Raw genomic sequence first — 27,500 nt, 5'->3', positions numbered from 1 at the left:
TCTCTCTCTCTCTCTCTCTCTCTCTCTCTCTCCCTCTCTCTTTCGCATCTCCCTCCCTCCCTCTCTCTCCGGTCATGTCCCCCCCCCCACGACCGTCCACCCCTACTTCCCCTTCATACGTCCTGTTTTTTGGAATTGCTGACCGAGAGAGAAGAAGAGAAAACACTATTTTCCTGGGTGATGGGTCTGCCGGGTGGGGAGTGTCCTCTGTGAGAATGCTTTAGCCTGGGTGATGGGTCTGCCGGGTGGGGAGTGTCCTCTGTGAGAATGCTTTAGCCTGGGTGATGGGTCTGCCGGGTGGGGAGTGTCCTCTGTGAGAATCCTTTAGCCTGGGTGATGGGTCTGCCGGGTGGGGAGTGTCCTCTGTGAGAATGCTTTAGCCTGGGTGATGGGTCTGCCGGGTGGGGAGTGTCCTCTGTGAGAATGTTTTAGTCTGGGTGATGGGTCTGCCGGGTGGGGAGTGTCCTCTGTGAGAATGCTTTAGTCTGGGTGATGGGTCTGCCGGGTAGGGAGTGTCCTCTGTGAGAATGCTTTAGCCTGGGTGATGGGTCTGCCGGGTGGGGAGTGTCCTCTGTGAGAATGCTTTAGCCTGGGTGATGGGTCTGCCGGGTGGGGAGTGTCCTCTGTGAGAATGCTTTAGCCTGGGTGATGGGACTGCCGGGTAGGGGGTGGGTCCTCTGTGAGAATGCTTTAGTCTGGGTGATGGGTCTGCCGGGTGGGGAGTGTCCTCTGTGAGAATGCTTTAGCCTGGGTGATGGGTCTGCCGGGTGGGGAGTGTCCTCTGTGAGAATGCTTTAGCCTGGGTGATGGGTCTGCCGGGTAGGGAGTGTCCTCTGTGAGAATGCTTTAGCCTGGGTGATGGGTCTGCCGGGTGGGGAGTGTCCTCTGTGAGAATGCTTTAGCCTGGGTGATGGTTCTGCCGGGTGGGGAGTGTCCTCTGTGAGAATGCTTTAGCCTGGGTGATGGGTCTGCCGGGTGGGGGCGGTCCTCTCCTCTGGTCTGCTCATCTCCATGCCCCACACACTGCCTCTTTATGTGGCTATATGTGTGTAGGGTGGCCCCCTACCCTTCCTTCCTCCCTTCCTCCCTCCCTCCATCCTCCCATCCACACTGCTGAGGCTCCCATTCAGTAGTGTGCTGGCCGCTGGGCTTGCTGGGGGGAAGTTGGAACTCTGTTATGTTGTGGGGGATTCTTAGGGGGCTGTCAAGGCTATCACTGTGTGGATCTTCTCTTCCCCAGACGGGGAAGAGAGAGAGAGAGGGGGAGAGAGAGAGACTCTGGCAAAAGGCCATAACTGCTCTGCGGTTGCGTCATCACCCCTTTCTCCTATATCTCTTCCTCCTCTTTCCTCTCCTCCTCCCCATTTATTCTCTCCATCTATCCCTGTCTGCTTGACTTCCCTCTTCAGCTCAATAACAAGCCTCACGCCTTCCTCCTCACCACTCCTCCCCATTCCTCCCTCCCTCCCTCACCACTCCTCCACCCCTCTTCCCCCCCACCATTACTTTACACACATACCATTATGCTATGAGGCCAGAGAGAGAGAGAGAGAGAGAGAGAGAGAGAGAGAGAGAGAGAGAGAGAGAGAGAGAGAGAGAGAGAGAGAGAGAGAGAGAGAGAGAGAGAGAGAGAGAGAGAGAGAGAGAGAGACATAATATAACATTTGAAATGTCTCTACTGCTTTGAAACGTTTGTGAGTGTAATGTTTACTGTTCATTTTCTATTTTTTATTTATCATCTATTCCACTTGGTTTGGTTGTAAACCTGTTTCCCGTGACAATACAGCCCTTTGAATTGAATTGAGAGAGAGAGAGATAGTGGGGGGAGGGAGGTTCTGGACTCGCAACCATCATTATCCTCACCTCTCTCTTTCCGCTCCATCCTGAGTTAGAGCCTATAGGAAACAGACATTTAAATCATAGCCTTAGTTAGAGCCTATAGGAAACAGACATTTAAATCATAGCCTTAGTTAGAGCCTATAGGAAACAGACATTTAAATCATAGCCTGAGTTAGAGCCTATAGGAAACAGACATTTAAATCATAGCCTGAGTTAGAGCCTATAGGAAACATACATTTAAATCATAGCCTGAGTTAGAGCCTATAGGAAACAGACATTTAAATCATAGCCTGAGTTAGAGCCTATAGGAAACAGACATTTAAATCATAGCCTGAGTTAGAACCTAGCCTATAGGTTACTCACACAGCCTGGTTGCACATACACAGCTCATTTGACTTGTTATTCATGTTAGGGCCCTTGGGTTGTGTAGCCTTGGTCAGAGCTGTTATTTTACACAGTGGTGATGTCATGTATTGGGAAAATATGAGAAAATAAGAAATTGTGAATTAGAGCAAAGGGCTCCAGGTCTCCATAGGCTGGTCCCAGATTAGAGCAAAGATCTACAGGTCTCCATAGCCTGGTCCCAGATTAGAGCAAAGGGCTCCAGGTCTCCATAGCCTGGTCCCAGTTTAGAGCAAAGATCTACAGGTCTCCATAGCCTGGTCCCAGATTAGAGCAAAGAGCTCCAGGTCTCCATAGCCTGGTCCCAGATTAGAGCAAAGAGCTCATCACCCAGGCTCTATAGCGAGGGGACGTTGTCATAGAGACATAAAGACTATATATACATTGCCATTCTGTGTGCATGAAGGTGACAAAGGTGGTGCTTTCTGCTCCGGGAGCTTTCTACTGCATACACACGCACACCCATTACCTGGTGCAATTAGGGTTAAGTGACTTGCTCAAGGGCACATCAACAGATTTCTCACCTTGTCGACTCTGGGACCTTTCGGTTGCAGGACCAGTGCTCTAACTGCTACGGTACCTGCCCCGCAGAAGAATATTATTGAATCTCTCAATGAAATTAAATACGCTATAGTTCAGCTATATAGATACACTATACAGTACCAGTCAAAAGATTGGACACACCTACTCATTCAAGGGTTTTTCTTTATTTTTACATTGTAGAATAATAGTGAAGACATCAAAACTATGACATAACACCTATGGAATCATGTAGTAACCAAAAAAGTGTTAAACAAAATATTTGAGATTCTTCAAATAGCCACCCATTGCACAGGGCTAGGGTTAAGGTTAGGGTGTGTAGGTGTGAGCTAGAGAAGCAGAAACGCTATGTCTGTGGGAGCCTCACATAGAGTGGTGCTACTGTAGCCTACTGCTGTCCATCTAAAACAAACCAATATGGGCCTCAGCTACATAAACGCTACTGTATACTGCACTGTAAGCCAATGTAGGCTCCTACCCAGACACTGCTGAAACATGGGCACCTACCAACACACTGCTGAAACATGGGCACCTACCAACACACTGCTGAAACATGGGCTCTCACCCACAAACTGCTGAAACATGGGCTCCTATCCACACACTGCTGAAACATGGGCTCCTATCCATACACTGCTGAAACATGGTCTCCTACCCACACACTGCTAAATATAGGCTCCTACCCACACACTGCTGAAACATGGGTTCCTACCAACACAATGCTGAAACATGGGCTCCTACCCACACACTGCTGAAACATGGGCTCCTACCCACACACTGCTGAAACAAGGGCTCCTATCCACACACTGCTGAAACAAGGGCTCCTACCCACACACTGCTGAAACATGGGCTCCTATCCACACACTGCTGAAACATGGGTTCCTACCCACACACTGCTGAAACATGGTCTCCTACCCACACACTGCTAAAATATAGGCTCCTACCCACACACTGCTGAAACATGGGTTCCTACCAACACACTGCTGAAACATGGGTTCCTACCCACACACTGCTGAAACATAGGCTCCTATCCACACACTGCTGAAACATGGGCACCTACCCACACAATGCTGAAACATGGGCTCCTACCTACACACTGCTGAAACATGGGTTCCTACCCACACACTGCTGAAACATGGGCTCCTACCCACACACTGCTGAAACATGGGCTCCTACCCACACACTGCTGAAACATGGGCTCCTACCCACACACTGCTGAAACATGGGCTCCTATCCACACACTGCTGAAACATGGGTTCCTACCCACACACTGCTGAAACATGGGCTCCTACCCACACACTGCTGAAACATGGGCTCCTACCCACACACTGCTGAAACATGGGCTCCTACCAACACACTGCTGAAACATGGTGGGATCATCTGCTAGATCCAAAATATGTTAGTCTTTTTTTGAAGAGGGTACTGAAAGAAATTAGAGATGTCAAACTTGTTCAATATGTAGCCTCAGGTTATGAGTACATTTACATTTGACATTTTAGTCATTTAGCAGACGCTCTTCTCCAGAGCGACTTACAGGAGCAATTACGGTTAAGTGCCTTGCTCAAGGGCACATCGACAGATTTTTCACCTAGTCGGCTCGGGGATTTGAACCAGCAACCTTTCGGTTACTGGCACAACGCTCTTAACCACTAAGCTACCTGCCGCCCCAGGGCCGCACAGGGTCATTATCTCCGTTTTAGTGGGAGATGATCAACTATATTGTTACAGTAGAGGAAGAGTCTTCTTCCCATCAAGTTGTTGGTTAGTTTACATTCCATACAGCCAGACACAGAGCAGAGTGAGGGTGGTCTGTTGACTAACATCACCACCACACAGAGCAGAGTGAGGGTAGTCTGTTGACTAACATCACCACCACACAGAGCAGAGTGAGGGTAGTCTGTTGACTAACATCACCACCACACAGAGCAGAGTGAGTGTAGTCTGTTGACTAACATCACCACCACACAGAGCAGAGTGAGGGTAGTCTGTTGACTAACATCACCACCACACAGAGCAGAGTGAGGGTAGTCTGTTGACTAACATCACCACCACACAGAGCAGAGTGAGGGTAGTCTGTTGACTAACATCACCACCACACAGAGCAGAGTGAGGGTAGTCTGTTGACTAACATCACCACCAAAGCGTCAATCAACGGTGGTAACAACGAGAAATAATACATAAACGTTGTAAACAAAACATTTGACAAATATCTCTTTAAGCACACCAACACAACAGCCTTCCCCCTCACTGAAATGTACATTCACAAATAGCTGTTGCATAAAAACAATGACCTTAATTGCTTTCTAAAGAAAATAAAAAACTAGCTGCCAACTTTTCCAATTAAAACGTAACCATTGGCGATATTAAATGTATTTTTAAATGCTGCCCACGGCGAGGTAGGGTCTGTCAGTCTTGTTTGGGTAATATATAGAGTTCTATCTCCAGATTCCTCTGTATTCTAATGGCCAGGATTGTTTGTTTGATTTGATGCTGCATCGCATCATACATTGGCGGCCATTGTCTTGAATACTGCGTATTTAACTAGCTGGCTATTCAACACAGGGAGATTGAAAGAGATCCCAACCTGCATATTTAACTAGCTGGATATTCAACACAGGGAGATAGAAAGAGGTCCAAACTCAATCAGATGCAGTTAAAAATGCATATTGCCGTGGGTTCCTTCATAATGTTCATGATGACCTTTAAATCCAGGTGTGGTTTAGTAGTAAACATTACTGAGTGAACCCCGCTGTGCGGTTTCTCCATCTCTGCAATTGATTGAATTCAGATCGGAGTTTATGAATCCTTCATTCTCCAAGTATAAATCACATACAAGACATGCCATACCTATGTGTTAGGCTGACAAAATCCTCTTATATTGTATTAACTATATCTAGATTTATCTACAGTACATAGCTATGACATTTCTGACATCACATATCATCATCAGCCTTATATTACACTACATCTCCTATAACCTCCTAACCCCAGTCATCAGCTCTATACTACACTACATCTCCTATAACCTCCTAACCCCAGTCATCAGCTCTATACTACACTACATCTCCTATAACCTCCTAACCCCAGTCATCAGCTCTATACTACACTACATCTCCTATAACCTCCTAACCCCAGTCATCAGCTCTATACTACACTACATCTCCTATAACCTCCTAACCCCAGTTACAAGTTGTGCTGCTGTGTGGGAAGTCAGTGATTGGCTGATGAGGGTTATAGTGCCTCTAAAGAGGGTTGTAGATCTGTTGTCCTGGTTACCGGACAACAGAAGGAGGAGCTGCGCAGAAAGATAGAGAGAGAGACTCTAGTTTATATTGAAGCCCTCTCTTCTCTTCTCTTCTCTTCTCTTCTCTTCTCTTCTTTGTTTCTCTTTTCTTTCACTTCTCCCCCCTCTCTCACTTTCTCTCCATCCATCCCTCTCTCTCTGTCCTCCTGCTGTCTCTGTCATCTTCAGGGAGTGTTTGAAGGAGACCATCTGTTGGTGTGTGTGTGTGTGTGTGTGTGTGTGTGTGTGTGTGTGTGTGTGTGTGTGTGTGTGTGTGTGTGTGTGTGTGTGTGTGTGTGTGTGTGTGTGTGTGTGTGTGTGTGTGTGTGTGTGTGTGTGTGTGTGTGTGTGTGTGTGTGTGTTACTCCGGTCTAGCTTACTGTGACACCTAACGTGGCTGAGCCCTATCCATGATCCATGCCATGCCCTTTCCCCTCTGTGGTTCCACACACACACACACGCTCCCTCTCTATGATCTGCTAATGTAAGCCTACAGTACAGTATGTTGAGCAGATGCTTTCTAATCAGGGTTTATCCGGCCTGCAGAGATTTGTTGTGCCACACTGACCTTCATCACAGAGTTGAGAAGAGCCTTGTCTGGTGGAGTATGTTGAGTACAGATTGTCTGGTGGAGTATGTTGAGTACAGATTGTCTGGTGGAGTATGTTGAGTACAGATTGTCTGGTGGAGTATGTTGAGTACAGATTGTCTGGTGGAGTATGTTGAGTACAGATTGTCTGGTGGAGTATGTTGAGTACAGATTGTCTGGTAGAGTACGTTGACTAGAGATTGTCTGGGGTATTGCCTTGTTCATGTCAAGATCCACCGTCCACCGCTGATCCTTGGAGACATATAAGTCAGGCCAGCATGTCTTCTGTTTGGAAGCTTGGACCATGAACTGTGTAAGGAGAGGTAGACACACAGTGCATTCGTAAAGTATTCAGACCACTTCACTTTTTTCACATTTTGTTATGTTACAGCCTTATTCTAAAATTGATTAAATTGTTTTTTTCCCTCATCAATCTACACACAATACCCCATAATGACAAAGCAAAAACAGTTGTTGTTTTTTTGTTGCTGATTTATATAAAATAAAAACTGAAATATCACATTTACATCAGTATTCAGACTCTTTACTCAGTACTTTGTTGAAGCACTTCTGGCAGTGATTACAGCCTCGAGTATACTTGGGTATGATGCTACAAGCTTGGCACACCTGTATTTGGGGAGTTTCTCCCATTCTTCTCTGCAGATCCTCTCAAGCTCTATCAGGTTGGATGGGGAGCGTCGCTGCACAGCTATTTTCAGGTCTCACCAGAGATGTTTGATCGGGTTCATGTCCGGGCTCTGTCTGGGCCACTCAAGGACATTCAGAGACTTGTCCCGAAGCCACTCCTGCATTGTCTTGGCTGTGTTCTTAGGATCGTTGTCCTGTTGGAAAGTGAACCTTCGCCCCAGTCTGAGGTCCTGAGCGCTCTGGAGCAGGTTTTCATCAAGGATCTCTCTGTACTTTGCTCCGTTCATCTTTCCCTCGATCCTGACTAGTCTCGCAGTCTCTGCCACTGAAAAACATCCCCACAGCATGATGCTGCCACCACCATGCTTCACCGTAGGGATGGTGCCAGTTTTCCTCCAGATGTGACGCTTGGCATTCAGGCCAAAGAGTTAAATCTAGGTTTCATCAGACCAGAGAATCTTTAGGTGCCTTTTGGCAAACTCCAAGCGGGCTGTCATGTGCCTTTTACTGAGGAGTGGCTTCCGTCTGGCCACTCTACCATAAAGGCCTGATTGGTGGAGTGCTGCAGAGATCGTTGTCCTTCTGGAAGGTTCTCCCATCTCCACAGAGGAACTCTGGAGCTCTATCAGAGTCACCATTGGGTTCTTGGTCACCTCCCTGACCAAGGCCTTTCTCCTCCGATTGCTCAGTTTGGTCGGGTGGGCAGCTCTAGGAAGAGTCTTGGTGGATCCAAACTTCTTCCATTTAAGAATGATGGAGGCCACTGTGTTTTTGGGGACCTTCAATGCTGCCCCAGATCTTTGCCTTGACACAATCCTGTCTCAGAGCTCTACAGAGAATTCCTTCGACCTCATGGCTTGGTTTTTGCTCTCACATGCACTGTCAACTGTGGGACCTTATATAGACAGTTGTGTGCCTTTCCAAATCATGTCCAATTAATTTAATTTACCACAGGTGGACTCCAATCAAGTTGTAGAAACATCTCAAGGATGATCAATGGAAACAGAATGCACCTGATCTCAATTTCGAGTCGCATAGCAAAGGTTCTGATTACTTATATAAATAAGATATTTCTGTTCTTTATTTTTAATACATTTGCAAAAATGTATTAAAACCTGTGTGTAGATTGATGAGGGAAAAAAATAATGTAATCCATTTTAGAATAAGGCTGTAACTTAACAAAATGTGGAAAAGGGGAAAGGGTCTGAATACTTTCCAAATGCACTGTATGTTGAGGAAGAATTTGGGGAATTGACCATTTCCCCAAATCGTATCCCTTTGATGGTGTTTAGTTGATTTAGTGCCAGCCAGTGTATTCAATATCTGAGGGAGTTGATTCCATCAAATCCATATTTTCCTGTCTGTTATTCTGTTTGTGGTGATGACCCACTAGACGTGTGACTCTCCAAACTCCCGCCAGTTCGGCCACATTAATTGTTTTTTGGGGTTATTTGTTTGTTAAAAACCCATAGGCTGGCTACCTGTGGTCTGCCGGTTCAGATTGGATATGTTAAGCCTAATAAAGAGGCTATTTATTTTGGCTGTTGCCAGTGTAGGTTATATATTTAAGCAACAAGGCAAGAGGGGTTGTGGTATATGGCCAATATACCACGGCTAAGCGCTGTTCTTATGCACAACGCAACGTGGAGTGCCTGGATACAGCCGTTAGCCGAGCTGCCTTATTGCTATTATAAACTGGTTACCAAAGTAACTAGAGCAGTAATAAGAAATATTTTGTCATACCTGTGATATACCACGGCTGTCAGCCAATCAGCATTCAGGGCTCGAACCACCCAGTTTATAAATGTACGACAACTATTTGTTGATGTGTTGTGTTAAATGGCACCTTCACGTTGGATCAAAAAGAAGAGCTGTAAATAAACCTTCACTTTGAGCGCTTCAACCTGCCATAGCCTTCTGCTGAGGTCCTGCCCCCCACCTCCACACCCCCTTTACCACTGCTAAAATGAGCCTATATTAAGGTGCCTATATTAAGGTGCCTATATTAAGGTGCCTATATTAATACGTTTTGTTTGTTTTTAAAGAAAAGGAAAAACTGCACACTGCTCTTGCCAGACAGTATCACTTTGTTTTATTCAAGCTTAGGGCTACGTGTCTACGTTTTTCACCTTCAACAGAACTTTAATTTATTATTGAATGATTCCCACGCAACTGCAATAAGCTAGATCAGATGTAGGGGTGCTTTTATAAATGTTAATGTTTTGTTTATTTGGATTGTTTAGAAATAGAGGCAGCCAGTGAACTCAATACTCAATGAATGCATATCTCAATGAATGCATTCATTTAATTTCCTTTTCCTGTCTGTTATTCCCTGGGTGCGTTGCAAATGGTACCATATTCCCTATACTGTATAGTGCAATACTTTTGACCAGGGCCCAATAATGCACTATATAGGGAATGGGGACCCATTTGGGATGCAGCCCATGTTTAGGAGGGTTGATGGACACTGAGTCTATTGAGAGGTCCTCTGGGACATCAGCTGATGTAACATTCTATTACCCATCATACAGCTGGGCCTGAGCCCTGGAGACACTGTTATAGAATGTATATGTGTGTGTGTGTGTGTGTGTGTTCGCATGTGTGTGTATGCGTGGGTGGGTGTGTGTGTGCGTCTCTCTCTCTCTCTCTCTCTCTCTCTCTCTCTCTCTCTCTCTCTCTCTCTCTCTCTCTCTCTCTCTCTCTCTCTCGCTCTCTCTCGCTCTCTCTCTCTCTCTCTCTCTTTCTCTCTCTCTCATATGTTTTCGACAGAGCCCTAGAGATGTGGTTATAGTGACTCAGTGTTAACATGATATGTCCCAAAGAGAGGCTCAATGTCACACACCATCATGTGAAGATGGGATTTCAGTGGAAATGTCTAGTCCATCTAGTCCATCTAGTCCATGTTCTGTACATTGGAAACATGTACAGCCCTGTAAAACAACTAACTGCCTTAGCTTATGTTTTCATGTTACTCTCCACTCGAGGTACAAGCCATAGCTGAAGGATTTATTACCATGACTCCAATGAGCATCATAGTGGGGATATTTCTGCATATATTTCACACTTCACACATCATTTCTACTTCATGTTCTATATCCTGTCGTAAAATCTCTGAACATCACAACATTTCAAACATGAAGTACAAAAAGCAGTTTTGTTTTTGTTGAAATAAAGGCCTACACTAAAGAGGTCATGATTTACGAGGGAACATTTCTAGTACATCTACATTATTCAGGGCCTCTTAGCTTCCATCTCCCCTGCCTTTTCTCTCAGTGTCACAACAGAACAGCATTTATATATACATATGGTTCTCATCACGGCGGGTCGATAGACAGGGTGATATGTGACCGTCCAGGGAGGCTCAACATTGATTTCCCATAATGTAGAGATGACATGTGGTCACACAGCCCTTTTATTTGACCAACAATCATGTACTCCAATAAGTCAGGATCTCACTGGAGAGCCGGAGAGCTTGATAGTTTGGGCTGAGAGGGGTGGAGGGGAGGGATGGGGTGGAGAGATGGAGGGTAGGGATGGGAGGAGAGAGATGGAGGGGAGAAATGGAGGGAGAGATGGAGGGAGAGATGGGGTGGGAGAGATGGGGTGGGAGAGATGGAGGGGAGAGATGGAGGGGAGAGATGGAGGGGAGAGATGGAGGGGAGAAATGGGTGGGAGAGATGGGGTGGGAGAGATGGAGGGGAGAGATGGAGGAAGAGATGGAGGGGAGAGATGGGGGAGAGAGGGAGGGGAGAGATGGGGTGGGAGAGATGGGTGGGAGAGATGGGTGGGAGAGATGGAGGGGAGAGATGGAGGGAAGAGATGGAGGGGAGAGATGGAGGGGAGAGATGGAGGGGAGAGATGGGGTGGGAGAGATGGGTGGGAGAGATGGGGTGGGAGAGATGGGGTGGGAGAGATGGGTGGGAGAGATGGAGGGGAGAGATGGAGGAGAGAGATGGAGGGGAGAAATGGAGGGGAGAGATGGAGGGGAGAGATGGGGTGGGAGAGATGGAGGGAGAGATGGGTGGGAGAGATGGAGGGGAGAGATGGAGGGGAGAGATGGAGGGGAGGGATGGAGGGGAGAGATGGAGGGGAGAGATGGAGGGGAGAGATGGAAGGGAGAGGTGGGTGGGAGAGATGGAAGGGAGAGATGGGTGGGAGAGATGGAGGGGAGAGATGGGTGGGAGAGATGGGGGAGGGATGGGTGGGAGAGATGGAGGGAGAGATGGAGGGGAGGGATGGGGGAGGGATGGGGGAGAGATGGGTGGGAGAGATGGAAGGGAGAGATGGGTGGGAGAGATGGAGGGGGAGGGATGGGTGGGAGAGATGGAGGGAGAGATGGAAGGGAGAGATGGGTGGGAGAGATGGAGGGGAGGGATGGGTGGGAGAGATGGAGGGGAGAGATGGAGGGGAGGGATGGAGGGGAGAGATGGGGTGGGAGAGATGGGTGGGAGAGATGGAAGGGAGAGATGGGTGGGAGAGATGGAGGGGAGGGATGGGTGGGAGAGATGGAGGGGAGAGATGGAGGGGAGGGATGGGGGGGAGGGATGGGGGGGATTTGTGGTCTTTGCAAGTTATGTTGGCTTTGTAGCAAGTTACCTTGGCTTTGTAGAAACACTGTAATGTCAGTTAATTTAGTCCCTTTTATCCTGAAACTTCAAATGGTACAACATACTGTGAAACCAGTGATTCCCAACCTTTCTTTGTGCTTGATGACCTCACGCTTTTGGAGTTGACCTAACCAACTAGTCAACTAAAACAACCTGGGACTCTAAAGGAATCTACCTCAACCAAGCGTCCAGTCTTAACCTGGGACTCTAAAGGAATCAACCTCAACCAGGCGTCCAGTCTTAACCTGGGACTCTAAAGGAATCAACCTCAACCAGGCATCCAATCTTAACCTGGGACCCTAAAGGAATCAACCTCAACCAGGCATCCAGTCTTAACCTGGGACCCTAAAGGAATCAACCTCAACCAGGCGTCCAGTCTTAACCTGGGACCCTAAAAGAATCAACCTCAACCAGGCGTCCAGTCTTAACCTGGGACCCTAAAGGAATCAACCTCAACCAGGCATCCAGTCTTAACCTGGGACCCTAAAGGAATCAACCTCAACCAGGCGTCCAGTCTTAACCTGGGACCCTAAAAGAATCAACCTCAACCAGGCGTCCAGTCTTAACCTGGGACCCCAAAGGAATCAACCTCAACCAGGCGTCCAGTCTTAACCTGGGACCCTAAAAGAATCAACCTCAACCAGGCGTCCAGTCTTAACCTGGGACCCCAAAGGAATCAACCTCAACCAGGCATCCAGTCTTAACCTGGGACCCCAAAGGAATCAACCTCAACCTACCTTTGGGGGGTAGAAGGATTCCTTTATCCTATCCCAGGTATTCCTTAAAGAGGTGGGGTTTCAAATGTCTCCGGAAGGTGGTGAGTGACTCCGCTGTCCTGGCGTCGTGAGGGAGCTTGTTCCACCATTGGGGTGCCAGAGCAACACAATTGCATCCCTGTTAGTATTACATCATTGACTAACCCTGTATCCTCTTTGTCTTTTTCAGGGTTCCTGTCTACAGGGGACCAGGCAGCTAAGGGGAACTACGGCCTACTGGACCAGATCCAGGCTCTGAGGTGGATCAGTGAGAACATTGGATACTTCGGAGGAGACTCCAACCGTATCACAGTGTTCGGATCTGGGATAGGAGCGTCCTGCGTCAGCCTGCTCACCCTCTCACACCACTCTGAAGGTAGGAATACACTCTGTCCATGACTGGAATGGGATGGAGGGATTAGGTATTGGATGGCTCTGTGTCAGAATCAGGTGAGGAAGTCTGGTATTTAGTTGGATGTTTTCGTTAAATGTGTATTTAGTTAGTGGTTTAAGAAAGGGGTTGTTTGTTATTGGGTTTCATCAGAGTACTCTCCTGAGTTTCTGGTTTACAGTTGATTTACTGAGATAACTGCTTTTGGGATTTGTTATCTGGAGATGCGCAGGGGGTAAAGTGTGTGTCCTTGGTTGCATGTGTGTGTGTCGTAACACAAGATGTTATGTATTTATACAGCCTTTAATAGTTCCTGGACCTTGTGTACATCTTGATTGACACAGGAAGCTGTGTGAGCATCAGGATATTAGGTAGCTCGTTATATCAGAAATAATATAGTCAAATCCCACTTAATTTGGATAGTCCGGAAAGTCAATCTGTAGATGTCTATAGAGGGTCACACTATCAACAAACTATCTGTTGATAAGCAACTGCTTGCTAAGGTTACAGTTAGGGTTAGGTTTAGAATAAAAATTAGGGCAAGGATTAAGGTTAGGGTTAGGGCAAGGGTTAAGCAATTTTTACGCAGTCGCCATGTAATGCTACAAATGAGCAAGGACCATGCACAGAAACACGTTACAGATCGTAAAAGAAGGAAGGAAAAAAGGAAGGTAGGAAGGAAGGACGGAAGGAAGGAAGGAAGGAAGGAAGGAAGGAAGGAAGGAAGGAAGGAAGGAAGGAAGGAAGGAAGGAAGGAAGGAAGGAAGGAAGGAAGGAAGGAAGGAAGGAAGGAAGGAAGGAAGGAAGGAAGGAAGGAAGGACGATGAACAGACGGATGGCAGTAAGGGATATTAAGGAAAGTAAACCATTCATTACCATAATTGTCTTTATACCAACTGGGAATTCCTGGCTTGGCTTTATGATGAAGGCGACCACCACCATGCATTTATAAAGAGGTCATTTCAGCACCACTGCTTTGATGTCCATTAAAGGAACAGGTTTTTTCTTTCTGCATTTTGTGTTTCTCTATTTACAGGACACAGTTTTTGCGTTCTGTGTTTCTAATTGGTATTAAAGCGTTACTAATTGCCCAAGTTTCCCTTCAGATAAATGACGACTGCATGGCTTCTGATTGAATTTTTACCATAAATGTATTTTTTATTCAGCCTCCATAATGCTACGCTCCATGTAGCGTGATATTATACAGCCACAGAAACCAGATCCTCTCTGCCTCCTCCTATCTAAATTGGATATTACCGGCGCTGCTGCAGTTTTTTGCCTCTTGAATAGAAATGTATTTTGCCCTAGTACGCAGTGTGACCAGAAAAACAATAGAGATGTATGATGCCCTAGTACGCAGTGTGACCAGATAAAGCAGAACAGAGTGAAACTAGTGAGATGGTTGGTAATTGAAGTGGGAAGCTTTCCATCACGACAGGGCCTCTTGTGAGGAGTGTTACCGACGGCAATCACATTCCCCCCCTCTCCACTCGCAAATACGTGAAGTTTCAGACTGAAGTGGGCCGGAAATAATAGAGATGAAACAGGTTTCCACACCTGCTTATAAAACAGCATATATTTTCTCCTTTCTTTCTCTCTCTCTGTCTCTCTCTCTCTCTCTCTCTCTCTCTCTCTCTGTCTCTCTCTCTCTCTCTCTCTCTCTCTCTCTCTCTTCTCTCTCTCTCTCTCCTCTCTCTCTCTCTCTCTCTCTCTCTCTCTCTCTCTCTGTCTCTCTCTCTCTCTCTCTCTCTCTCTGTCTCTCTCTCTCTCTCTCTCTCTCTCTCTCTCTGTCTCTCTCTCTCTGTCTCTCTCTCTCTCTCTCTGTCTCTCTCTCTCTGTCTCTCTCTCTCCCCTCTTTCTCTCTCTCTCTCTCTCTGTCTCTCTCTCTCCTCTCTCTCTCTCTCTCTCTCTCTCTCTCTCTCTCTCTCTCTCTCTCTCTCTCTCTCTCTCTCTCTCTCTCTCTCTCTCTCTCTCTCTCTCAGTCACACTCCCTCCCTCCATCCCTCTCTCGCCTCCCTGGTTATTGAAATTACAGTTTTTCTCGATTGCTAAGACAAATTTCTTGAAAGCTGCTCTCCTTTTCTCTTAACTGTGAACACAAAACCCAATTTTCAAGCTACATTCACAAAACCTCAGACTCTTCTTGCAAAACCAAACTTTCACCTCAAAACAGTTCAATCTGTGCTCAAAACTGAACTATGTTGTCAAATCGTGCCCCGAGTCAATCAAAATAAAAAACACTACTGAACAGTCACTAAACACTACGTAGAAAACACAATGCTCAGGACATGAAGCTGGAGAAATAAATGTTTATTGTTCACTGTAGGCTAAATGCATGTTGCAAAACAAAAAAAAACTGTGCATTTAGCACTTGTACAAAAAGACAAAACAGAAATCTTGTGCATTTACATGTAGCACTTGTAAAAACAAACAGAAATCTTATGCGTTTGCCACTTGTGTACAGTAAGCCCATGTAAAAATAAAGCACAAAAATATACAAATAAGTGCATTACTCAGCCACAGCATCATGTCTCCGTACTGGGTCAGGCCACAGGACTTCATCCACATCACAGGCCACATTTTGTCTGGCCAGGCAACGAAAAAAAAAAAACCTGGCATGCCGTATCCAGGCTTGGCATGCCTCCCACACCTATGTCACCACAGGCAATTCCCATGGCTTGCAGGAGATTTACCCTGGTGTAAGGTTGGCGTTCATATACCTTCCACCGCCATGAGGAGAAGAATTCCTCAATGGGGTTTAGGAAAGGGGAGTACGGTGGAAGGCAAAGATTGATAAAACCTTGGTTCATATTGTACCACTCTCTAACCTGGAGGGCTCTGTGAAAACTCACATTGTCCCAAACAACAACATAGATGGGATGCTCATCCTGCTGCCCTAACAAAGCATCTCGCATGTGATTGAGGAAAATGAGGAGCTGGTGAGTGTTGTAGGGCCCCCAGGTTGGCATGATGGTGGACAACCCCATGATTGCTGATGGCAGCACATAATGTGACATTGCCACCACGCTGCCCAGGAACACCAACAATGGCCCGATGGCCAATCACATTACGGCCTCTCCTTCTCCTTTTGGTGAGATTAAACCCAGCTTCATCCATGTAGATGTATTGATGGGGTCTTTCCATTGCATCCAGTTGAAAAACCCTCTGTAGAAATAGATATAGTTTTGTAAGTGATACGGAAAAAGTGATTTAGGCCACTACAGTAAATCACTACTTAGAGTAATCAACATTGAATGTGTCTGGATATATGCCAACCTGTACATACTGGAATCTTTGCTCTTTGACTCTGTCTGAGTTGCGATCAAAGGGCACTCTGTATAGCTGTTTCATGCGCAGTCTGTTGCGCTTGAGGACACGATCAACAGTAGAGAGGCTGACACTGTTGATACCCTCAAAATGTAAATGGTCCTCAATGATCTTCTGCTGAATTTCGCTCAGTTTAATGGCATTGTTCTCACGGACCATATCAACAATTAGGGTCTCTTGGTGTGGGGGAGAACATACCTGTCCTCCCACCCCCATGTGGCAGTCTTTCAATTCTACAGAAAGAGAACATGGAGTTACAAAAAAATATACATGGAATACTAGGCCTACAAACAGTTAGACCAACCCTCCATTACAATACTACAGTACATTGGTACAGTGATGTACTGAAACATATATTTACTTACAGTATACTGTGGTACAGTATATAGTATGTCATACAGTAATTGCTGTCAACATTTACATACTGTACTATAATGTCAAAAAAAGGTAATTACCTGTTCTCTTCTCTAAATCTTCGGATTATGGTGGGCACAGTGAATCTACTGATGTGTGGTTGTACCCTTTGTCCAGCCTCCCTCATGCTCATACCATGGACAAGAACATGGTCAATCACAGTAGCTCTGATTTCATCAGATATTACTGTTCTTTGTCTTCGCTGACCACCTCGACCACCTCGACCTCCTCTCACACGAACTCTTCCTCTCAGATTTCTATCCATTGTAGGGCCTCACAAACCAGTGCTCTCTGAACTGGCTTACTGTATATGTTCCCTCACATCATTAGCCACAAGTGTGATCAATTTTGAGTTGTTGTGTTCAAGTGGTGACACCTGTGCTCTAATTGTGTTTGACTTTTGTCACCTGTGCTCACCATTATGCAGCACGGGTGCATCACAATGAAAATGTGTTGGCAAGTTATGTCTAAACAGGTGAAAAGTGCTTATGGTTTTGCCAAAAGAGTGATTGATTCAATCAGTGGGTTCAGGCAACTGAGCATTTGGTTCAGACAATAGGGTTTAGTGTTTTAGCAATTGAGAAAAACTGTAAACCTGGTTGGCTGTCTATGTTGCCTAGGCAATAGAACCCCAAAAAACAACTGAACCAAACCCCTTTAGTGAGGTGGAATTTGAAGTAAAATCAAATGAGGGCGGCATCCAGATGTCCGTGCCTTCATACTGTGCCTGTGCCATCCCAGGATATATGGTCTTACCAGTAGTGCACACAAGGGGCGCAAATTATTTTGTGTACGTACAAAAAAATATATTAAAAAATGTCACTTACAAGAATAGTAAACAAAATGCTAACAAGTATTAATGAATCCCGGTACTGAATACTAGGTAAATGCTAACGTATGCATGCAAACATTTACTACTAAGACAGACAACCCAGCTCATAAGGCACAGAAACAACTATAAGACAGCAGGGATCTTAATCCAGGAGGGGATTGTCTCTGCTGTTGTTACCAAGAAGCTTGATCCTGCCCAATATTTGAGAGAAATAAGCTTTTTGTGCATATTCTCTCTCTCTCTCTCTCTCTCTCTCTCTCTCTCTCTCTCTCTCTCTCTCTCTCTCTCTCTCTCTCTCTCTCTCTCTCTCTCTGTCTCTCTCTCTCTCTCTCTCTCTCTCTCTCTCTGTCTCTCTCTCTCTCTGTCTCTCTCTCTCTCTCTCTGTCTCTCTCTCTCTCTGTCTCTCTCTCTTTCTTTTCTCTCTCTCTCTCTCTCTCTCTCTCTCTCTCTCTCTCTCTCTCTCTCTCACACTCTCTCTCTCTCTCTCTCACACTCTCTCTCTCTCTCTCTCTCTCTCACACTCTCTCTCTCTCTCTCTCTCTCTCTCTCTCTCTCTCTCTCTCTCTCTCTCTCTCTCTCTCTCCAGTCACACTCCCTCCCTCCATCCCTCTCTCGCCTCCCTGGTTATTGAAATTACAGTTTTTCTCGATTGCTAAGACAAATTTCTTGAAAGCTGCTCTCCTTTTCTCTTAACTGTGAACACAAAACCCAATTTTCAAGCTACATTCACAAAACCTCAGACTCTTCTTGCAAAACCAAACTTTCACCTCAAAACAGTTCAATCTGTGCTCAAAACTGAACTATGTTGTCAAATCGTGCCCCGAGTCAATCAAAATAAAAAACACTACTGAACAGTCACTAAACACTACGTAGAAAACACAATGCTCAGGACATGAAGCTGGAGAAATAAATGTTTATTGTTCACTGTAGGCTAAATGCATGTTGCAAAACAAAAAAAAACTGTGCATTTAGCACTTGTACAAAAAGACAAAACAGAAATCTTGTGCATTTACATGTAGCACTTGTAAAAACAAACAGAAATCTTATGCGTTTGCCACTTGTGTACAGTAAGCCCATGTAAAAATAAAGCACAAAAATATACAAATAAGTGCATTACTCAGCCACAGCATCATGTCTCCGTACTGGGTCAGGCCACAGGACTTCATCCACATCACAGGCCACATTTTGTCTGGCCAGGCAACGGGGGGAAAAAAACCTGGCATGCCGTATCCAGGCTTGGCATGCCTCCACACCTATGTCACCACAGGCAATTCCCATGGCTTGCAGGAGATTTACCCTGGTGTAAGGTTGGCGTTCATATACCTTCCACCGCCATGAGGAGAAGAATTCCTCAATGGGGTTTAGGAAAGGGGAGTACGGTGGAAGGCAAAGATTGATAAAACCTTGGTTCATATTGTACCACTCTCTAACCTGGAGGGCTCTGTGAAAACTCACATTGTCCCAAACAACAACATAGATGGGATGCTCATCCTGCTGCCCTAACAAAGCATCTCGCATGTGATTGAGGAAAATGAGGAGCTGGTGAGTGTTGTAGGGCCCCAGGTTGGCATGATGGTGGACAACCCCATGATTGCTGATGGCAGCACATAATGTGACATTGCCACCACGCTGCCCAGGAACACCAACAATGGCCCGATGGCCAATCACATTACGGCCTCTCCTTCTCCTTTTGGTGAGATTAAACCCAGCTTCATCCATGTAGATGTATTGATGGGGTCTTTCCATTGCATCCAGTTGAAAAACCCTCTGTAGAAATAGATATAGTTTTGTAAGTGATACGGAAAAAGTGATTTAGGCCACTACAGTAAATCACTACTTAGAGTAATCAACATTGAATGTGTCTGGATATATGCCAACCTGTACATACTGGAATCTTTGCTCTTTGACTCTGTCTGAGTTGCGATCAAAGGGCACTCTGTATAGCTGTTTCATGCGCAGTCTGTTGCGCTTGAGGACACGATCAACAGTAGAGAGGCTGACACTGTTGATACCCTCAAAATGTAAATGGTCCTCAATGATCTTCTGCTGAATTTCGCTCAGTTTAATGGCATTGTTCTCACGGACCATATCAACAATTAGGGTCTCTTGGTGTGGGGAGAACATACCTGTCCTCCCACCCCCATGTGGCAGTCTTTCAATTCTACAGAAAGAGAACATGGAGTTACAAAAAATATACATGGAATACTAGGCCTACAAACAGTTAGACCAACCCTCCATTACAATACTACAGTACATTGGTACAGTGATGTACTGAAACATATATTTACTTACAGTATACTGTGGTACAGTATATAGTATGTCATACAGTAATTGCTGTCAACATTTACATACTGTACTATAATGTCAAAAAAAGGTAATTACCTGTTCTCTTCTCTAAATCTTCGGATTATGGTGGGCACAGTGAATCTACTGATGTGTGGTTGTACCCTTTGTCCAGCCTCCCTCATGCTCATACCATGGACAAGAACATGGTCAATCACAGTAGCTCTGATTTCATCAGATATTACTGTTCTTTGTCTTCGCTGACCACCTCGACCACCTCGACCTCCTCTCACACGAACTCTTCCTCTCAGATTTCTATCCATTGTAGGGCCTCACAAACCAGTGCTCTCTGAACTGGCTTACTGTATATGTTCCCTCACATCATTAGCCACAAGTGTGATCAATTTTGAGTTGTTGTGTTCAAGTGGTGACACCTGTGCTCTAATTGTGTTTGACTTTTGTCACCTGTGCTCACCATTATGCAGCACGGGTGCATCACAATGAAAATGTGTTGGCAAGTTATGTCTAAACAGGTGAAAAGTGCTTATGGTTTTGCCAAAAGAGTGATTGATTCAATCAGTGGGTTCAGGCAACTGAGCATTTGGTTCAGACAATAGGGTTTAGTGTTTTAGCAATTGAGAAAAACTGTAAACCTGGTTGGCTGTCTATGTTGCCTAGGCAATAGAACCCCAAAAACAACTGAACCAAACCCCTTTAGTGAGGTGGAATTTGAAGTAAAATCAAATGAGGGCGGCATCCAGATGTCCGTGCCTTCATACTGTGCCTGTGCCATCCCAGGATATATGGTCTTACCAGTAGTGCACACAAGGGGCGCAAATTATTTTGTGTACGTACAAAAAAATATATTAAAAAATGTCACTTACAAGAATAGTAAACAAAATGCTAACAAGTATTAATGAATCCCGGTACTGAATACTAGGTAAATGCTAACGTATGCATGCAAACATTTACTACTAAGACAGACAACCCAGCTCATAAGGCACAGAAACAACTATAAGACAGCAGGGATCTTAATCCAGGAGGGGATTGTCTCTGCTGTTGTTACCAAGAAGCTTGATCCTGCCCAATATTTGAGAGAAATAAGCTTTTTGTGCATATTCTCTATCTCTCTCTCTCTCTCTCTCTCTCTCTCTCTCTCTCTCTCTCTCTCTCTCTCTCTCTCTCACTCAGAATGTTAAACAGTATTAATGAATCCCGGTACCGAAACATTTACTACTAAGACAGACAACCCAGCTCATAAGGCACAGAACCCACTATAAAACAGCAGGGATCTTAATCCAGGAGGGGATTGTCTCTGCTGTTGTTACCAAGAAGCTTGATCCTGCCCAAAATTTGAGAGAAATAAGCTTTTTGTGCGTATGGAACATTTCTGGGATCTTTTATTTCAGTTCATGAAACATGGGACCAACACTTTACATGTTGCATTGATATTTTTGTACAGTATATTTAGCAATCGTATGGCTTGGTAGCAGAGAGAACAGTCTAGACTTTTGCTTGTTGTGCTTCTATGTAAACAAACGTGACTGACTCAAACAGCTGCTTTGTGAAACTAGTACCGGTAAGATTCATTATGAAAAATTATCTAACAGGCGAAATGATGAACGCGATCTGGTTGTGCACAAGTTGACTGCAGGTATTTATTTAAAAAGTACAAATATAAAAAATTTATTACGAAACAGTATTTACGGTATTGGAAAATCATACCAAGGATATTTTGAAATATAAACGGTGTACCACCCAACCCTAGTAGCTCTATAGTAATCCATGTAAGTGGACTGCTAGCGTCTAAGGAAAGTGCTTTCTATTGAGTTGCCTCAGACTGACATGCTCTGTGAATGAAAATGAAGTTAGGAAACAAGATTGTAAACAATGCTGTATTGTTCCTTCTCCCTCTTCTCCGGGGTTTGACTTTGCTGATTTACCCATGAATAAATATATGCAGATCTGTTCTGTTATTCTTGATCGTAGAAACAGAGGCAGTGTCACATGCAGTACAATATGTTCCAGTACAATATGTCCCCCCTCTTTTTCTTTTGTCGACATTTAGACATTTTGCATAGAAAACAGATGCGACAATTGTCTGCTAGGGTGAGTTTCCATTGATCTTGTGTCGATGAAAACAACTGGACATAATGACGTCACACCCCCAGAAAATATACACAGTGTCGAATAAAATGTTTGTGGTGGAAGTGTTTCCATTACCCATTTAGGCAAATTGCGCATTAATAAATTAGCAAAAGCCTGAATGCCCTCCCACCTATCTGTTTCATGTCTCAGGTAGCCAGCGAAAGCCAGCATGTATAGAATGCAATAATTGACTCTGTTGTCGTGAGTTTCAAGTTCCTTGGTGTCCACATCACCAACAAACTATCATGGTCCAAACACACCAAGACAGTCGTGAAGAGGGCACGACAAAGCCTATTCCCCCTCAGGAGACTGAAAAGATTTGTCATGGGTCCCCAGATCCTCAAAAGGTTCTACAGCTGTACCATCGAGAGCATCCTGACCGGTTGCATCACCGCCTTATTTATGCATAGTCACTTTACCCCTACCTACATGTACAAATTACCTCAACTAATCTGTTCCCCTGCACATTGACTCGGTACCAGTACCCCTGTATATAGCCTCGTTATTTTATTGTGTTACTTTTTATTTTATTTTTTACTGTAGTTTATTTAGTAAATATTTTCTTAACTCTATTTCTGTCACGATGTTAGAAATGGTGTGGTGTGGAATCAGGCGCAGAAGCAGATGGACAGTCCAACAAGACTTTACTGGAGAGTGCAAAATAAATCCAAAACAGCCAGAGGCCAAAAAGACGCACACAGGCGTCAAAACACGAGCGCACAACACAGGGCGCAAAACTCTCCTCAACCGAGGAGGAAGCTAAATAGCAATGGCGTACCGAAACACGGGTAACGCACAAACACCTGACACAAAACAATTACACACAACACTACACTAACAACAAGGAAACTAAATAGGGTGCTTAATGAGACATAACACAAGACAGGTGTGGCTAACAAACAAAACGAATCAAACAGGCAACATGGAGCGGTGGCAGCTAGTACTCCGGAGACGACGACCGGCGAAACCCGCCCGAACAAGGAGGAGGAGCTGCCTCGGCCGAAACCGTGACAGTACCCCCCGGAGCCGCGCGCCGCCTCCGGCCTTGGGGACGCCCAGGAGGACGCGGAGCAGGGCGCGTAGGATGACCACGATGGAATTCGGTCATCAGGGACGGATCCAGAATGTCCCTCCTCGGCACCCAGCACCGCTCCTCCGGACCGTACCCCTCCCACTCCACGAGATATTGGAGACCCCCCATCCGGCGTCTCGAATCCAGGATGGTCCGAACAGTGTACGCCGGAGCCCCCTCGATCTCCAACGGGGCGGAGGAGTCTCCTCAATCTCGAAGTCCTGGAGTGGACCAGCTACCACCGGCCTGAGGAGAGACACATGGAATGAGGGGTTAATATTCTTGTAATCAATAGGTAGTTCTAACCTGTAACACACCTCATTCAATCTCCTCAGGACTTTAAAAGGCCCCACAAACCGCCGACCCAGCTTCCGGCAGGGCAGGCGGAGGGGTAGGTTTCTGGTTGAGAGCCAGACTCGATCTCCAGGTGCGTATACTGGCCCCTCACTGCGGTGTAGGTCGGCGCTCGTCTTTTGTCGACGTATGGCACGCTGCAGATGGACGTGAGCAGCGTTCCACGTCTCCTCCGAGCGCCGTGCCCACTCATCCACAGCGGGGGCCTCGATCTGGCTCTCATGCCACGGTGCCAGAACCGGCTGGTACCCTAATACACACTGAAAAGGGGTTAGTCTAGTGGAGGAGTGGCGGAGAGAGTTCTGTGCCATCTCGGCCCAGGGCACATATCTCGCCCACTCCTCCGGCCGGCCCTGACAATATGACCTCAGAAACCTACCCACATCCTGGTTGACTCTTTCGACCTGCCCATTGCTTTCCGGGTGGTAACCCGAGGTAAGGCTCACCGAGACCCCCAAACGTTCCATAAATGCCCTCCAGACTCTGGAGGTAAACTGGGGGCCTCGATCGGACACTATATCCTCGGGTACCCCGTAATGCCGGAAGACGTGAGTAAATAGAGCCTCAGCGGTCTGTAGGGCAGTAGGAAGACCCGGCATGGGAAGGAGACGACAGGCCTTAGAGAACCGATCCACAACGACCAGGATGGTGGTATTCCCCTGTGAGGAGGGAAGATCGGTAACAAAATCCACCGATAGGTGAGACCAGGGTCGTCGTGGAACGGGCAGGGGCTGTAATTTACCCCTGGGCAAGTGTCTGGGTGCCTTACACTGGGCACACACTGAGCAGGAGGAGACATAAACCCTCACATCCCTGGCTAACGTTGGCCACCAGTACTTCGTACTAAGGCAGTGCACTGTCCGACCAATACCCGGATGTCCAGAGGAGGGAGACGTGTGAGCCCAATAAATCAACCGATCCCGGACCTCGAGCGGGACGTACGTCCGACCCACCGGACACTGTGGAGGACTAGGGTCGGTACGTAACGCCCGCTCGATCTCCGCATCGACCTCCCACACCACCGGTGCCACCAGACAAGACTCCGGTAGTATGGGAATGGACTCCACGCACCTCTCCTCCGCGTCATACCGGCGGGACAGAGCATCTGCCCTCCCGTTCTGGGACCCAGGGATGTAAGTGATCTTAAACACAAACCTGGCGAGAAACATAGTCCATCGAGCCTGGCGAGGATTCAGTCTCCTAGCTGCCCGAATGTATTCCAGGTTACGGTGATCGGTCAGAATGAGGAAAGGGTGCTGAGCCCCCTCAAGCCAATGCCTCCACACCTTTAGGGCCTGTACTACGGCTAACAGCTCCCTGTCCCCTACGTCATAATTCCGCTCCGCTGGACTGAGCTTCTTAGAATAAAAAGCACAGGGGCGGAGCTTAGGTGGTGTACCCGAGCGTTGAGATAGAACGGCCCCGATACCGGCCTCAGACGCGTCCACCTCAACTTGGAAAGGTAAAGTGGGATCCGGGTGCGCCAACACCGGAGCCGAGGTAAACAGGTCCTTCAGTCTCCCAAAAGCCCTGTCCGCCTCAGCCGACCACTGCAAGCGCACCGGACCCCCCTTCAGAAGAGACGTAATGGGAGCTTCCACCTGTCCAAAACCCTGGATAAACCTCCGGTAGTAATTCGCAAAACCCAAAAACCGCTGCACCTCTTTAACCGTCGTTGGGGTTTGCCAATTACGCACGGCGGACACTCGGTCCACCTCCATTCTCACCCCTTGACGCAGACAACTGGTAACCCAAAAAGGAAACTGACTCCTGAAAGAACAGACATTTCTCAGCCTTGACATACAGGTCATGCTCCAACAGTCTCCTCAATACCCCTGCGCACCAGGGCTACATGCTCGGCCCGAGTAGGACTGTACACAAGAATATCATCGATGTACACCACCACTCCCTGCGCCTGCATGTCCCGGAAAATTTCATCTACAAACGATTGGAAGACTGATGGAGCATTCATTAACCCATATGGCATGACGAGATACTCGTAATGGCCGGAGGTAGTACTAAATGCTGTCTTCCACTCATCGCCCTCCCTAATGCGCACCAAATTATATGCGCTCCTGAGGTCCAATTTTGTGAAGAACCGTGCCCCGTGTAATGACTCCGTCATAGTCCCAATCAGCGGAAGTGGATAACTATATTTAACAGTCACCTGATTGAGACCGCGGTAGTCAATACACGGACGCAGACCTCCATCCTTCTTCTTCACAAAAAGAAGCTTGAGGACGCGGGGAGAAGTAGAGGGCCGTATGTATCCCTGTCTCAGAGACTCCGGCAATGTAAGTTTCCATTGCCCTTTTCTCCTCCTGTGACAAAGGATACACATGGCTCCGCGGAAGCGCGGCTCCTGTCTGGAGGTCTATCGCACAATCCCCCCTGTCTATGAGGTGGCAATCGTGCCGCTCGGGTCTTACTAAACACGAGTGCCAAATCCTCATACTCAGGAGGAATGTGCAGTGCTGGCATCTGGTTCGGACTTTCCACCGAGGTCGCCCCTACGGAAACACCCAGACATAACACCTCACACTGAGCAGACCACCCTTTAAGAGCCTTCTCTCGCCACGAAATAGTAGGATCATGGGTAGTCAACCAGGGAAGCCCCAGTACCACCGGATACGCAGGGGAGAGTCAATTAGATAGAGTTGAATCGTCTCCTCATGACCCCCTGCGTCATCATCCTAAGTGGCGCTGTGAGCTCCCAATCCACCCAGATCCTAACGGACGACTATCTAAAGCATGTACGGGGAAAGGCTTATCGACTGGAAGGAGGGGAATCCCTAACTTAACACAGAATTTACGATCTATAAAATTCCCAGCTGCGCCTGAATCGACTAGCGCCTTATGCTGGGAACGAGGTGCAACCTGTGGAAAACAAACAGGTAATGTAAAGTGGACGACAGAAAGCTCTGGGTAAGTAGGGCGCCTACTCACCTGGGAGGACTCCCCACTGTATGGCCTGCCATCTCCCTCCTCAGAGGACCCTCCCCAGCACCTAGCCGCGGTGTGCCCTCCGCGGCCACACTTGGTGCAGGAGACTGCCCCCCTCGGGTTCCTACCTCTTCTCCCTCTAGCGCCAGCCCCTCCAAGCTCCATCGGACTCTGCTCGGAGGCGCTGGAGGGTGGAATGGGAGGCCCCCATCTGGGACGTCCGCGGGTCGTGAGTAGGTTGTCCAGACGAATAGCCATGTCCACAAGCTGGTCGAACGTTAATGTAGCGTCCCTACAAGCTAACTCCCTGCGGACTTCCTCCCTAAGGCTACACCTAAAGTGGTCTATGAGGGCCTTCTCATTCCACCCCGCATCAGCCGCTAGAGTCCGGAACTCCAGCGCAAATTCTTGAACGCTCCTCATCCCCTGTCGGAGGTGGAATAGACGTTCCCCCGCCGCTCTTCCCTCTGGTGGATGGTCAAAGACCGCACGGAAGCGGCGGGAGAACTCCGCATAGGTGACTGTGGCGGAGTCTATTCCCCTCCATTCGGCGTTGGCCCACTCCAACGCCTTGCCGGTGAGACAGGAGATGAGGGCGGAAACGCTCTCGTATCCCGAGGGCGCCGGGTGTATGGTGGCCAGGTAGAGCTCCACTTGCAAAAGGAACCCCTGACACCCGGCAGCCGGAGCTGTCGTACGCCCTCGGGAGCGAGAGCCGAATTCCACTGGGTTCCGGTAGAGGGGTGGGCTGGTTGTCTGGTGGTGAAGGAGCGACAGGTGGGGCTGTGGGAACACCGCTGATCTCCCCATCGCCGAAGTGTGTCCATGACGCCCTCCAAAGCGTGCCCGATCCGATTTATGCGATGCTCTTGTCCCAGGGAGACGTTCCTCCACGCTGTCGACGTGTGCTCCTGCTGATTCCATATCAGGTGTGTAATTCTGTCACGATGTTAGAAATGGTGTGGTGTGGAATCAGGCGCAGAAGCAGATGGACAGTCCAACAAGACTTTACTGGAGAGTGCAAAATAAATCCAAAACAGCCAGAGGCCAAAAAGACGCACACAGGCGTCAAAACA

At 47.1% G+C, this 27,500-nt stretch overlaps 1 protein-coding gene across 2 annotated transcripts in view; it reads left to right on the top strand.

Moving 5' to 3' along the window:
* LOC121531188 (neuroligin-3) overlaps positions 1-27,500 on the top strand; it is a 383,312-nt gene that overhangs the window by 254,777 nt on the left and 101,035 nt on the right. For both annotated transcript variants that reach the window (XM_041836459.1, XM_041836455.1), the window contains one exon: positions 12,851-13,036. In XM_041836459.1, coding sequence (XP_041692393.1) covers positions 12,851-13,036 — 186 coding nt within the window. The remainder of the gene's footprint in view (positions 1-12,850; positions 13,037-27,500) is intronic.

Source organism: Coregonus clupeaformis, unplaced genomic scaffold, assembly GCF_020615455.1.
Source record: "Coregonus clupeaformis isolate EN_2021a unplaced genomic scaffold, ASM2061545v1 scaf0024, whole genome shotgun sequence".
In the NCBI taxonomy this organism is placed as follows: Eukaryota; Metazoa; Chordata; class Actinopteri; order Salmoniformes; family Salmonidae; genus Coregonus; species Coregonus clupeaformis.
This window is presented reverse-complemented; position numbering and strand designations above follow the sequence as displayed.